General features: G+C 40.5%; 1 protein-coding gene across 1 annotated transcript in view; it reads right to left on the bottom strand.

Annotated features, from left to right (window-relative positions):
* Window positions 1–5,297: 5,297 nt before the first annotated feature.
* LOC116463276 (ras-related protein Rab-22A) overlaps window positions 5,298–16,009 on the bottom strand; it is a 60,402-nt gene continuing 49,690 nt past the window's right edge. Inside the window, exon 7 of the mRNA XM_032146311.2 lies at window positions 5,298–13,483. Coding sequence (XP_032002202.1) covers window positions 13,386–13,483 — 98 coding nt within the window. The 3' untranslated portion in view covers window positions 5,298–13,385. The remainder of the gene's footprint in view (window positions 13,484–16,009) is intronic.

Below are 16,009 nucleotides of genomic sequence, written 5' to 3' on the forward strand. Positions count from 1 at the left end.
TGCGTGGGTGTTCTATTTTGAAATGACAGCATTATAAAAAATAAAGACAAGCTTTTATGTTTTTCAGGCTTTAATATAAAAACAATAAAGAATTCCCTAATGGACCCGTGGCAAAAAAAGCAGGCACTAAAATGTACGTGGTTTTGTAACAAGCAGTTGTATGCTAAGGCTAATAATGGAATTTGTATGTTTATTATTGGTGCAATTAATAATATTGATTTATATAGCCCGACTGCTTGCCCTCATTAGCTATTCACAGTAGCCTCATGAAGTTTGCAACGTTATCCTTTAGCAGTGTAAAATCACACACCAACTCCCAGAAGAGGTAGGCAAAGTTTAAGTACATTCACTGACTCAGCAAAAGACTGAGGAATGTCTTCCATCTGGCCTTGAAGCCCCTTTTAATAAATAACCCCACCGTCATTCATTCCAGAGACCATCCCAACTAAGTCCAATTTTATTCCACTTCTTGAAATGTTCTCTTCACAGTTTCTGGATTTAAACTTAAACTTGCACATCCCTCCACTCCAGCGAATGCTGAAGAGCTTGTAAAGTTCTCTTTTTTTTCCTTTCCCTGTTGGCTGGGTTCTTCCTTCCATCAGGTGGCTGTTTTTTGGGGGAGGAGACTTTGATATACACAATAATCATCTGCATATGTGTACTGTAAGAGGCTTCAAAACTTGCTGTCCTTTCAGCACCCACAAGGTCGTTCACAGGTGGTTTATAAAAACTGCCACTTGAGGCTGGGCGTGGTGGCTCACATCTGTAATCCCAGCACTTTCGGAGGCTGAGGCGGGTGGATCACGAGGTCAGGAGATCGAGACCATCTTGGCTAACATGGTGAAACCCCGACTCTACTAAAAATACAAAAAAATTAGCCGGGCGTGGTGGTGGGCGCCTGTAGTCCCAGCTACTTGGGAGGCTGAGGCAAGAGAATGGCGTGAACCTGGGAGGCGGAGCTTGCAGTGAGCCCGGATCGCTCCACTGCACTCGAGCCTGGGCGACAGAGTGAGACTCCGTCTCAAAAAAAAAAAAAAAAAGACTGCCACTTGGCCACCAACATTGCCCTCTCCTACTACCTTCAGAAGTAATTTAAGAACAGGGAAAGAAGCCCACAGGGATCTCAATTCTCTAATAAGGGGTTTATCGTCTTGGAAATAGGAAATATAAAAATAAATTTAAGCATGCAAACATTCTTGGTGGGATAGTTCATGATTCGAGGGCCTGGATATTAAGGACTGACTCAGGTCGCAAACTGCCCAGCTGGCAGAGAGCTTCCACGTCACCCAGCCCAGTCTGTTGTCATGTTTGTTTGTGTTTTAACTGTTGTGTGTTCTCATTTATATGCAAACAAGATATGGCTTGACCTTATCACTTGAGCAGCTGATGGCAATTTTAATGTTGATGGTAGTATACCACTGGAGCATATTCCACGCCCCAACGCTGTACATTAGCCTCTAATTTACATTCACAACCCCACAATTTTCTTCTTAAAAATGCCCTTTTTCTAACGGAGTGGAACCTTGTAGCTTTCCCCTTATATTTTCCATACGTTTTATTTAAAAGAGGCCTGAAGGTTCATTCTGGGCTGAATATTAATAAAGAGAAATCTGACCCCCTTGTTCTGTTCCCACCCCTCTAACAGCAATATCTGAGGTTCTATTATCTTCAAGCACATTTCTCAAATGGTCTCTGGATTTTTAAATTGTTTCTTGGAAGATGCTGAAAAGTTGTGTTTAAAATAAAAAAAAATAAGCGAATAGATGTCTGATTAAGATCATAATTAATAAAGTGATTCATTTTGACCAGGTGCTGGGTGAAAGCTTCTTTTTTCCCTTCTTCTGTCTTACAAGCTCCACTGGTGTTATAATGAAAAGCAGTAATACTCCTGGTGGGTAAATTTTAGAAGGCTGATGATGCTTGGCTTCCCAACCAACACTGCCATTTTTAGTGGAGAATCATGTTTTTGGCCAGTATTATCATAAGCCAAACAACTGATAGATTTAAAAGGCTCTGTGTTTTATAGTTTACCATCTCAATGGAAATCTGCTTCTTAAATTCTAATGGAAAAAAAATCTGCAGTAAACTTTGAAGTTACTTAGAAATCTAGGTCCATAATTTAGTTCTTATATGCTCCAAGGCAAGCAGCTAGATGCTTGTGGAAAAATAAAGCAAGGCTGTTTTGTGTAAGCATTTAAAACATCCCTGTTTGTTTTGGGTGTGTGCTAATTTGTGTCTTCCTTTTTGGTGTAGTGATTCCCTTTTTATTTTATTTTTTGAGATGGAGTCTTGCTCTTGTCCCTAGGCTGGAGTGCAATGGTGCGATCTCGGCTCACTGCAACCTCCACCTCCCAGGTTAAAGCGATTCTCCTGCCTCAGCCTCCCAAGTAGCTGGGATTACAGGCGCCTGCCACCATGCCCGGCTAATTTTTTTTTGTATTTTTAGTAGAGACGGGGTTTCACCATGTTGGCCAGGCTGGTCTTAAACTCCTGACCTCAGGTGATCCACCTGCCTTGGCCTCCCAAAGTGCTGGCATTACAGGTGTGAGCCACCATGACCGGCTGTGATTCCCTTTTTCTTGGCAACAACAAATGGACTGGCTTCTGTCATAGTACTATCTTGACAGAGTGTAGACTAATATTCTCCTCTTTTTTCACAAGTGAGAGGCACCTGCCTATTCTCCTTCTTAACAGGTATTATTTATGCTCCCTCTATCCCCTATTGTCCAAGCGGATTTAGGGCAGCTTGAAAAGATATATATTAAATTTCACAATGAAATGAATGTGTGCTATAAAGTTTTACATACTTGCCCCAAATCTGGCTCTAAGGTTTTTACTGACCAAATTGAATAGGGTGTGTGTGTGTGTTTAAAAGGAGAAAAATAAGACAAATGCAACTTCAGTGTTATCTATTGAGCCAATTTTCATTAAGGATTTGAAGACAGGATTAGAGTGCAAGAGCTCCTGATTTTTTTTTTTCTAATAAGAAAAAATCCAGCCGGGCACGGTGGCTCATACCTGTAATCCCAGCACTTTGGGAGGTCAAGGTGGGCGGATCACGAGGTCAGGAGATCGAGACCATCCTGGCTAACACGGAGAAACTTTCTAACACAGTGAAACCCTGTCTCTACTAAAAATACAAAAAATTAGCCAGGCATGGTGGCGGGCGCCTGTAGTCCCAGCTACTTGGGAGGCTGAGAGGAGAATGGCGTGAACCCGGGAGGCGCAGCTTGCAGTGAGCTGAGGCCATGCCACTCCAGCCTGGGCGACCGAGCAAGACTCCATCTCAAAAAAAAAAAAAAAATCCACACGTACTCATGGTAAAAATTTTAAAAGTACAGAAGTACATATACAGGAGAAAGTGAAAACCAGGTGATCGTTCTGTGGGCCAAGCCTCTCTTCTCAGAGGTAAGTTCTGTTAACAGCTTGGACTACAGATTTCCAGACTTTAAAAGCAGAAAATAGTAATATCAAGTGTTAGCAAGGATGCTGTGCAACTAGAATTCTTGCACACTGCTGGGGGGAGCTATATTGATACACCCCTTTACTTTTAGAGATGGACTTTTGCTCTCGTTGCCCAGATTGGAGTGCAACGGTGTGATCTCGGCTCACTGCAACCTCCGCCTCCTGGGTTCAAGTGATTCCCCTGCCTCAGCCTCCCAAGTACCTGGGATTACAGGAGCCTGCCACTATGCTCGGCTAATTTTTATATTTTTAGTAGAGTTGGGGTTTTGCCATGTTGGCCACGCTGGTCTCAAACTCCTGACCTCAAGTGATCTACCCACCTTGGCCTCCCAAAGTATTGGGATTACAGGCATGAGCCACCACGCCCAGCCAGATATACCATTTTAGAAAACTACAAAAGCAAAAACGAATCAGATATTAGAATATGTGTGTGTGTGTGTGTGTGTGTGTGTGTGTGTGTGTGTGTATTTCTCATGACCCAGTAATTCCACTCCCAGGCACATGCCCAAGAGAAACCTGTACAAGCCTTTACACCAGAGATGTATGTAAGGTTCATTGTGGTACATTCATAATGGCAAAAATCTGGAAATAATCCAATGCCTATCAATATAGACTAGATAAATAAATGGTGGTTTATTCACACAGTGGAATCCTACGTAGCAGTGAGAATGAATGAGAATATGACATACCATGTTGGATGAAAGAAGCCAGACCCATATAGAACCATATAGTATGTATATAAAGTTGAAACCAGACAAAACTCATCAGTGATGTTAGAGAAGGAGCGCAAGGTTGGGCATCTGAGATGTGGCAGATGTCCCACTTTGTGATCTGAGGGCTGGTTATGTGGGTAACTGTTGTGAAATTTAATTAAGCTGTACCCAAGATTCATGGCATTTTTTGTAGGTTTTATACTTAAAAACACAGAGAAAAACAAAACAGCAAGCCACCAGACTTATAGCAAAGTTATTTTAACTGAATCAGAAAATGATTATCAGGGAGACAGCTTACAAAAATATTGTGAGATGTTTATGCTTTGTTAATGCTGTGTTAAATGACAGCTATAGGTATCCCACCAAAACAGCCACATGTGATAAGCTCTTATTATCTTCCCTTTGTGAAGATAAAGGAAACACAGGTCAGAGAGGTTAACGGCCTTGTCCAGGGCTGCAAAGCCTGGAAAGACGCTCTGATGAGACTCATATCCAAGCCTGTTTGTCTCAAGCCCTCTCTGCTCTCTCTGGTTCCCTCACTTGAACTTGTAGGTATTCTTTGGCACAACTACACTGTACAGGCAAATGTGCTTCTACCTAAGAGGAACAGCAAAGAGAACATGGGTGTGTGTGAGCCAGTGCTTCTGTTGGCAATGAAGAGTACTAGAGGTGCAGGGTTCAAGTCAACACTGGGATGGTAGGGGTGCAGGGTTCAAGTCAACACTGGGATGGAAAGACTAGCATCTTTGATGAAATCCCCAAAATAATGGAAGATGAGGGAAGACCTTTTCTTCTACAATCTAGGGCACTGCGCTGTTCCTTTCTTCCAGGGGCAGCAAACTTCCCTCTAAGTGCTCACTGGTGGCCTTGCTGACCTGCTTCTAGAACCCCCATCTTAACTACTGAAGAGCAAGCAGAGGGAGGAGTTGTATAAGATAAGGATATGGGAAGCTGGGAAGCTTCAGATACCTTGGTACAAATAACTTGCTGCTCACCAGACACTACAGCTGTCAAAATTCTGGTACTTCAGTATCCAAAGGTCATTTAAAAATGACTTCAGAGTATTTGGTTAAGAAGAACATATGATGAGTAATATCACAAAGAGAAACCATCTGGGTGGCAAATATATATTTGTAAACAGAGCATTTTATTAACAAAATGTTTACACCTTTCTTACAACAAAACAGTGATTTAGCATGTTATACTCTATAAAAGTGTATTATAGAATATTCAAGCTAAAACAATATTATTTAAAAGTATGGCAAATCAACTTTCATTTGCAAACTATCTACTATGAGCATAGGTATGAAAACAAAAATCTTACAACAAAAAACAACAGGTCTAGTTTTCTTTTGTCAGCATCTATAAACAATACAGACATCATATAAGGTTTACATACACTTAGGTCCAGCCCAAGGTTAAGACTGCAAAAATAAAGTCTTCAAACATCCACAGAAGCTTGGCAAACCACCGCTGCAGCATTCCGTGACAGGTAACCAGGCCATGTGTCATGCAGTAAGGCCAAGGCCATAAATTTGGGCTGTTTATAATAGTGCTACAAAGCGGCCAAAACTGTAAGCAACTGAATTTTATTTTCATAATAGATGCTATTGTAAAAAGGCACAAATATCTTATTCCTTTCATCAGGTCTTGAAAAGGCATGACATTCTTAGGAGAAAGATTGCTGGTAGGACAGCTCAGCTTTTTTTTTTTTTTTTTTTTAAATGTCTAGGCTCATTGCCATAGCTGTTTTTCTTCAAGACTTTTAATTTGGACTTTTACACGTTTAACAAATGCTTTATTACAAATTCAGCGAAGTTCTGACCACTTATGTTAACTATCTTATTACCAATGGTAAAACAAAACAAAACAAAAAAACCAAAACCCATTTTGTCAACTGGCCATGTTCCCACGATAAGCGAGCGCTGCTATTCTCTTTTTGAAGCACCGGAGTTCTTCACCTAACACTGGCCTCTGTGTTTCTTATTTTATTTGTTTTATGCTCTGGCTGGTTTTCTTTTCTTTCAAAAATGTTAAATTAAGAGTTGTACATGTCTTTGAGGTACCTGTGATATTTTGATACCTGCATCCAATGTGTAATGGACTGAATGAGGGTAACTGAGATTTCCTTCACCTTGCTTATCCTTTGTTTTGGGATTATTCTGATTCTTCTAGCTATTTTCAAATATACAATCAATTATTGTTAAATGCAGTCTTCCTACTGTAATATCGAATGCTGGAACTATTCCTTCTATTTAACTGTATTTCTGTGCCCACTAATCAACTTCTGTTCATCCCCCACCCCGGGCCTGTGCATTTCTGACTGTGCTTGTTAGAAAAGCCCCAGCTGGAGGGGGTGAGCAGCCCCTGTTGCTGTGACCACGGAAGGCCGCAGGGGAAGGCATATTACATATGCTGAGGAGGTGTCTCTGGCCATGTGTCTCTAAGAGAGAGCCCACAGAAAAATGAGCCTAAGGGAAATAAAGCGAGAAGTCTGCTTCAATCACAGAGACGGTAAGATGTAAATTCTTAAGAAGGTCAGAGGAATGATTGACAATTATGTGGGTGACTCAACAAAGTGAAATGATGGAAAGACTGAACTGCATGAGAGTTAAAAAAAAAATCTTTTCCAGGGCAATAAAGCTCTGTCTACACAGTATAACAAATGGTTTAAAAATAGAGCCACCACTCACGCCTGTAATCCCAGCACTTTGGGAGGCTGAGGCAGGCGGATCATGAGGTCAGGAGTTCGACGCCAGCCTGACCAACATGGTGAAATCTTGTCTCTACTAAAAATACAAAAAATATTAGCCGCCTGTAATTCTAGCTATTCAGGAGGCTGAGGCAGAAGAACTGCTTGAACCTGGGAGGCGGAGGTTGCAGCGAGCTGAGATCGCGCCCTTGCACTCCAGCCTGGGTGACAGAGCAAGACTCCGTCTCAAAAAAAAAAAAAAAAGCCACCCATCAGTTGCTCTGACTAGCCAGATGCCAATAATTCGCCCTGTAATGAACTAACCAGTCCCTCTGACATCACGTGTATGAGCCACGTTAAGAAGGTTTTACAAACTGTAAAGTCATAAGTTCATATACAAGGTAAGTGAATATAAACAAATTGAAGTGCTGGCTTCAAAATTTTTCAAGAGTAAAACTGATTATTCAAGTATAAACTTAATTAAAAATTAACGGCCAAATGATACTAGGATTAAGCCCCAAAGCAAAGTCAAGCACCACCATGGGCATGGGCACAGGGACTGCTCATGCCAGTGGGCCCCACTCTACTTGGGTGGCCAGTGGCCTCTGAATTGGCCTACAGGAAGAGGTACGCCCAGCTCTTCTACAAGATGACGTTAGATGCTGCGGGGGTTTCCTTGACAATTTCAGTTCTGAGTAAAAATTATTGGCCCTATGTTTGAAATGCTATTTTAAGGATGATTTCCTCCACAGTACTGCATTCAAAAGTTTCCCCAAACAATGAAAAGTTCCTGAATCAAGCAAAAAGTGGAATCAGTAAAACTGGCATGTTTTGTTTGTTAGAATATTAATGTCTACAGCTTAAAACTGTCAATTAAGAAAGGCCCTTTAAAAAAATCATTACTGGTTGGGTGCGGTGGCTCACGTCTGTAATCCCAGAATGTTGGGAAGCAGAGGTGAGCGGATCACCTGAGGTCAGGAGTTCGAGATCAGCCTGGCAAACATGGTGAAACCCCATCTCTACTAAAAATACAAAAATTAGCTGGGTGTGGTGGTGCATGCCTGTCATCCCAGCTACTCAGGAGGCTGAGGCAGGAGAACTGCTTGAACCCAGGAGACATAGGTTGCAGTGAGCTGACATTGCGCCACTGCATACCAGCCTGGGCAACAGAGTAAGACTCCATCTAAAAAAAGAAAAAAAAAAAAAAAGAAAAAAAAATCGTTACTATCTTATGGCTTTTAATTGGCTGATAGGACTTGGCACTTGAATTCTTGTTCATGAAAATAATTTTGCTGTTGCAATTATGATGCATTTTGTGGAGCACTGGGCACCATACAGATCTAAAAATGAACTTGCAGTAAATTAAACATTTTTTGTTAAATCTGTTAGACACCACGGTTTTAATTTCACCATCTACTAATGATACATCTTAATCTTACTATCTAAAATGTTCAACGTAATAAAAGAGATAGATGGAAGGTTTGGGATTTTTGTTTTTTTAAGCTTATGAATCCTTTTGTTTTGAAGCCAAAAATATTCTGGCCTGTCCATAATTGATTATACTCTAAAAGGAAAGAAAACAGATATTAGTTATTTCTGATGGTACAGACCATCAGATTAAACTTGATCTATGCTACTGGAAGTCCTTCGAGATTTGGAAAGTAAATCATTTTCCTATATGCTAAGAGAATCCTGAAAGACCAACAGAGAAATATGAAGATTCTTGGTTCTATTTATTCACTTTCCACATTATGTCTAATGAAACTTCATCACAATAGGTCTCTCACTTACCATTCTCTTAAGACTGAAAAAGTGGAGGCTCCTGAAAAATGTAATATCCTTCTAATATTTTTTTAGACTTTCATTTGTACATAAAACAGGACAAATGCCCCAGAATTCCATTAAAGTTTCTTGCAAATCGGATAATCAAACTGCCTGGATTTCTATTATTAGAAGTCAAGACAAGCAACTCTGCTGTCAAGAGAAATTCGCAGAGGTTGTTTCTTTAAGTTCTAGGCTAAATTCCACCCCCACCCCTTTTTTCTGAAACTATAAAATATATTGTTTATCTCATGGATAAATTTGTTTCTTAGACTATTTTTTAAAATCATAGCACAGCAAGAGTTAAAACAAATATCCCAAACATTATCTTGAATCATTTAAAAATCCTTTTGATAAACCAAGCTAACTAGAGGCAGGTATGTAGTTAACAGCTTGACCCCTGAAGGTACATTCCATTTCTTCCTTTAAAAAATATTAACTGTTAAGAGGTAGAAAATCTCTTGAAGTCAAACGGTAACACTGTCCCTTTAAAACAAATGTAAATAATGACTTTTACAGGTTCACTATCTAGTTTCTCATTGAATTTTCATTACAGAGTTAGAAGGAACATTTATAGCCCAGTGAGGTTAGAGAGAAGAGCCCGCCTGAGTTTGTCATTTCCCAAATGTTCTAGAGCAAGTACCAAGTGTAGCTCAGTTAAGGAATTTCCAATAATTTTTCCCTGGAAGAAAAGGGTTTTCGCAATACTTACACAGGTTTCTGCAGAGACATGTGGATGTTTAAGGGGGCTCATCTGTTACTTAAGTAACATACTGTGCACCTATATCTTATACTCTTAAGGGCCCATGAATCACATCCTTGATGTATTCTGAAAGAATAAGTGAAAGTACCAAAAAGAATTCTGTAACTCACTCTTAGAATCTAAAAGACGCCTGTAACCATGAGCAAATGCCTTTCTGAGCTGGAGGCTGACATGCCAATTAGTGCAGTGTCATCGGAATCTAAACTGCTTATTTTAACACAATGCCCTAAAAATACTGACATTTTGGTTTGACAGTTACAGGAAAGTTAGCTAAAGGATATTTTCATTACTATATTCACCAGAGTTTAATTTAGAAGGCCTCCTAGACCAATTTTCCTCCTTGAGAACATAAAAGAAATACATACAAGACTTAAAGAGAAGTTCTGAAATTAAAGGTGGTTTCCTTTCCCTTTAGATATTTAAGAATAAGAGGAATTGATAACTTCAAGGACACCAGCCCACATAGAGGAGGCGATCAAGCCTCTCACACAAAAGTCCCAATCCTTTCAGACATCCAGAAAGTGCGTACACAATGGGAAACAGGGACTTCAAACAACATCATAAACGGGTCACAAGAAAATAAGTTACTTTGAAAAGAACTAAATCTTTCACCTGCTTCGTGTAAAACTTATCCTGACTGCGGCTGACAAGCAGGTGATGGACACTTAATCATAATCTTACTTTATGTTCTTTTAATCACCAGATGATAATTAGTTATCATAGAATCAGAAAAACACTTGTGTGAAAGGAGAGTTCTGGAGACCATTGGTTTCTAGGATTGGACGCCTGCAAAGAGCTTATTTCAATTTCTCTGAAAAGAATCAACATACAGTAGCAACTAATTAATAATTTTTCTCTTCTGTTCAGTCCTGAGTTTTAAAAAATGGCCCTGGGGCCGGGCGCGGTGGCTCACGCTTGTAATCCCAGCACTTTGGGAGGCCGAGGCGGGCGGATCATGAGGTCAGGAGATCGAGACCACGGTGAAACCCCGTCTCTACTAAAAATACAAAAACATTAGCCGGGCGTGGTGGCGGGCGCCTGTTGTCCCAGCTACTCAGAGAGGCTGAGGCAGGAGAATGGCGTGAACCCGGGAGGCGGAGCTTGCAGTGAGCCGAGATCGTGCCACTGCACTCCAGCCTGGGTGACAGAGCGAGACTCCGTCTCAAAAAAAAAAAAAAAAAAAAAGGCCCTGTATCGTAAGAAAACCAAAAAATGTTTATAGATGGGAGTATGTCTCAATTCCTTTGAAATCTAGCCTCTTCTCCATAAGAAATTATTATAAAGAAAATATGAAATGTGTATTAGATCATTGCTTAGTCAGCTTAATAATCCAAAATAAAACACTGCTTCTGACTTTAGTATTCATCTTTGCATTTTAGAAGCAAATAAAACAAGTAAAAATATTTTTTCCCTGCTTTCACTGAGTATGGATTATGGATCTGAGAGAGTAATTTTGTTGTTGTTGTTGCTAAGCATTAAAAGGATATTACATGAGAAACAGTGCCAAGTCAACTTCTTAGACAGACTGATGAAAATGAGGGAAGAGGCCCGAGAAATGCATAAGTACAAGCTTCATATCACTCATTCTGTTAATAAAACATATGGCTATAATAAAACAGAATCACACCCTACATATGGGAGGGAGAGTGAGAAATCATGAAATCAGCAAAAGGCTGATGAGATGGACCCACATTGGGCTCGGTACAGTAAAACATCACAGTAAGATCAGAGACATCCAGATGCCTCACCAGTTAAGATGAGCTCAGAAGACCTTGCCTTTCCCCATGCACCGAGACACCATGCAATCACCAATAGCTACTGGTGGGTTTGGTGGAAAAAATGTGAAGGTCATAGATTTGCACATTTTGGTAAAATAAGACAGAAAGGGTCGCACAAGCTTTGCCTCTTTGGTAATGAGTCAAGCAACCTCTGTTTTTATTTTGTTGTCGTGGAGATAGAGGCCCAGCAGTGGGAATTCTAGGGACATACCAGGGCGGTGCCCGGATGCCTGGGATCCATCTGGATGTATACAGAAGAAAGTCAAACTACTTTAGGTGTAAAGCGCCTGGCCCTGGGAATCACATGGCTTCTCTAGGAGCTTGCTAATTTAGCACTGGGGAGGAAGCAAAATCCTAGGGGGATGGAGCATCCACATGTCGTTTAAACAAAACGAAGTTAGAATTTTTACTAACGACATTCTTTTTATATGATTTCAGGAGATAAAAAAAATTCCAAACGCTTAAGATATACAACAGGGAAAAGGGAATTGTTTTTTACTTAATCTGAATTATAATTTTCCCATTAAAATCTATCCATATTAAGTGGGGGGGCACAAAATAATACTAATTCTTTTTTAAAGTTTCAGCTGTTCAGTTGCAGGATAGCTCTGAAAATACAATTTAGTTTGAAATTCAAGCTGTTTCATTTCCTATTAAATCTTGTAAATTTCCTTCCCCTACAATACTCAGGTTGGAAGGGTGCCAAATTAGACCAGGAACAAATTTTCACCAACTTCACTTCAATGCTTTATTTTTAGATTATATTAAAAACCTCATTAGGCTCCCTGAGGGAAAAGAGTGTTAACCACTAGCAGAGGCAGGGGAAAAATAAAGGAAACAGAAAGATAAGCTAAATTGTTAACAAGGAAAGCTCCTCAGTCGGTCTGAGGATGCTGTACAAGCTAAAAGAAACTTATTACCAAGACCAGGTAAATGACTTGAGGTTGGAGCTTAATCTTTTACCCTCAGGCTAGTAAGGACTAGTCAGGTTTGTCAAAGTGGCGTATGTCTTTATTATGATTTCCAGATGGGATCTGGTGGGAGGTGGGTGGGAAGAAGGGAAGGCAGAGAAACCTTTCAAGTGCTATGTGCTCTATACCTTTATACAACACCAATGTGCTTGAGTCTCCCGTTAAGAGGCTGAAAACTGGGCAGGCATACGCGAGACTGGGTGCGAGATTCAATGGAATGTCAAATGAAACTTAGAATTTATTAATGTATTTACATAATTTATAATCTTTAAGCAATGGCCTCATAAATATAGACTACAACTTTACATATGCTAAGCAACAGATACTTGCTTTTCCCCACCAAAATACTTGGGTTAAAAAAAAATTGACAGCATTTACACCACCTTCTTCACTTCCGCTCTTCTTCCTTTTTAAACCATTGCTAGTCAGTTTAGAACATATGAAATTCAATTTATTCCGGGCAGCTTCTCTACCATCACCATCTTGATCATGAGAGCTTATTTAAAAAGGTGCCAATAACGTGTTTGGTGGCACACACATGACAAGGTCAGAAGCAAACCCAGGGTGAGCTAGGCATCTGCTGCTATCATTGTTAATTTACTGTACGTATCCTAGGCTAACATGTTCAATGAAAAGTGCTTTAGAGATGGCAGAGATGAAATCATTTCCATCAGTCCTATAAATAACCCATTTTAGCTTCAGATAATAATTGTCCTCCCTCCACTTAAACTATCCTACTATATGTTAAATAATACAACTCCCTCTAACAGTGGTAACAGAAACCAAGGAAATTATAATCTCCACAAGCTCTTTTTCTTTTCCCTTAAGAACCACGAAAGTGCTAATTTTCCCTTTACAAATGTTACATAAAATCTTGATTACAAAACTACTCAACAACTTAATCCTACCAACCATACAATTATATGTTCCTTTTCAGCAAGGTCAAAAGCCAACGATGTAGTCCCTTTGTACACTAGAGATTCTTTACATAATAGGAGTTCACAGACTGAAATATCATTGCTGCAGTCTTTGGGGAACAGAACTGGTCAATTTCTGTGAATCCTTTTTGCACGGAGAAGACTCAAGACCAGCTAGGTGAAAACTGGTGGCAGGGACCCCAGCCCTCCTGTTAACTTTCAGGACCACCTACTTCATCATCAAGTCTGAGAGGCTGAGGTTCGGTCAGCAGCAGCTCCGCTTTGGCTCTGAAGGCTGTCTTCGGAGTTTGAAGCCCTTACCGCCAGATGGCGGGTTGGCGTCAGTGGATGGAATTCTTCGACCTAAACCAAGATGAGAAAAGGGAAGGGAGTGAGCTTTAACTTTCTCAGACACAACAATTTTGCACATGCAATTTGACAGGTTTCACTGAAGTAAAAAAAAAAAAAAAAAGTTTAATAAACTTTTTATGCTAAAATAATTTTAGATTTATAGAAAAGTTGCAAAGATGACAGAGCTCCTGTGTACCTCCCACCCAGTTTCCTCCAGTGCTGACATATTACCATGGGACATTTGTCAAAATGAAGAGTTCAACATTGCCACATCACTATTAACTCCAGACTTTTTTCAGATAGCATCAGTTTTTCTGCATGTCCTGCTTCTGCCCCAGGATCCAAACAAGGATATCACACAGCACTTAGTAAACATTTTTTAATTAAAAAAAGCCACACATTAAAAACATTTTGTTTTGAGTAGGTAATACATAGGATTTGTTTTTAAAAAGTTCAATCAGAACATGGTTGTCCCTCTGTCTCATGACAAGGCCACCACTGTGGCCCATTTCTCGTGCAGCCTTCCAGAGACATATATGCACAAACACTCAAGCACACCTATATCCCTACCCATCTCCCCCTTCCAAGGCCAAATGGGGCAAGAAATAAAACAAATCATATATATGCACCATTCTCCACCTTGATACTTTCACTCAACACATCCTGGGGATTGTGGCATCATAGTACATGGAGAAAGAGCTGCCTACTTTTTTTTTTTTTGAGACAGGCTATCAGCTCTGTCACCTAGGCTGGAGTGTAGTGGCATGATCTCGGCTCACTGCAACCTAAGCTTCCTAGGTTCAAGCGATTCTCCCACCTCAGCCTCCCAAGTAGCTGGGATTAGAGGCATGTACCACCATGCCCGGCTAATTTTTTTTTTTTTGAGACGGAGTCTCGCTCTGTCGCCCAGGCTGGAGTGCAGTGGCGCAATCTCGGCTCACTGCAAGCTCCGCCTCCCGGGTTCATGCCATTCTCTTGCCTCAGCCTCTCCGAGTAGCTGGGACTACAGGCGCCCGCCACCACGCCCGGCTGCTTTTTTTGTATTTTTAGTAGAGATGGGGTTTCACCGTGGTCTCGATCTCCTGACCTCGTGATCCACCCGCCTCGGCCTCCCAAAGTGCTGGGATTACAAGCGTGAGCCACCGCACCCGGCCTCCCAGCTAATTTTTATATTTTTAGTAGAGACGGGGTTTCGCCATGTTGGCCAGGCTGGTCTCGAACTCCTGACCTCAAGCAATCTGCCTGCCTTAGCCTCCCAAAGTGCTGGGATTACTGATGTGAGCCAGCGTGCCTGGTCTGCTGCCTTCTTTTTAACAGCTCTAAAATACTGAATTTGTAGATGTACCACCATTCATTTAACTATTTCTCTATTGATGGGTATTTAGTTTGTTTCCAATATTTTGATGTTATTAATAAAGATGCAAGAAGCATCTTTCTGAACTTACGAGTATAAGTGTAGGATTAATGCCAGGAGTGGAAGAGCTAGGTCACGGTATTCTACTCCTGGGTATTTGTCTGACACATACATTGTATTCCAGTGTCTATCTAGCACAAAAGCAGGAAGAATGTGCAATTTAAATTTTGACAGATGCTGCCAAATTACTCTCTGAAGAGACTGTGCCACTATATTCTCCTACCAACAATGCATGAGAATGAACAGGTTTCACTTCACTGCTCCGTGAAGCATAATGACAATTTCAAGAGAATCCTTAAATCACCCATCTACCTACCTGGCTAATAACTCAGGGTTGCTTCTTGTACAAAGGCTTTCCTGACACCCTCCCACTTCCTTACTCTGTAACATCCCAGACACTACACTCAATTAGGACACCAGAAACAGGTTACTACACATATCTCATATCTGTTTATATGACTATCTCCCTCGCATTAGACCCTAAGCTCTTCTAGGGAAGAGATCCTATTTGTCCATCTTTATGTTTCCAGCATCTTCTCAGCACAATACCTGACATAGAAGTATTTTGTAAACACGGAATAAATGGACATGTACATCTTTTGACATTAACAAGGCTAAGATGGCCTCTCCACTGACTCTCAGGTTCTGTCAAGTCTTGAGCCTCCACCACTTTGAGTTGTCTGCAGATCTGTGTGGGGAGTACACAGCATGGTTTCCACACTGAGAAAGTATCTCCCAGTGTCTTGTAACTACTTTTCAAATGACTAGACACTGCTGTGAATATACTACCAATCTGTTTAAAAGCTCTACCCAAGCTTCTTGTCATTATTCTCAATAAATGGATATTGAAATATAGCTGGTATCTAAGAGACATCTGTGAAATATGACATCAAAAAATTGTTGAACAAGTAATATTTTTAAAAGAAAGAAGAGAATATTTTCATGAGCTGGGAACAGGTAATGATTTCTAAAACAGCAACCAAAAACCTAAAGCAGCTAAACATAAAGGAAAACAAGGATCAATCAGATTATATGAAGACTAAAAACTACAATCCATCGAAGGAGTTGACTAAAAAAATCAAAGGCAAGCCATACAGTAGAAGATACTTCCAATATACATAGTC

This window comes from Hylobates moloch, unplaced genomic scaffold (assembly GCF_009828535.3).
Source record: "Hylobates moloch isolate HMO894 unplaced genomic scaffold, HMol_V3 SCAFFOLD_32, whole genome shotgun sequence".
NCBI lineage: Eukaryota > Metazoa > Chordata > Mammalia > Primates > Hylobatidae > Hylobates > Hylobates moloch.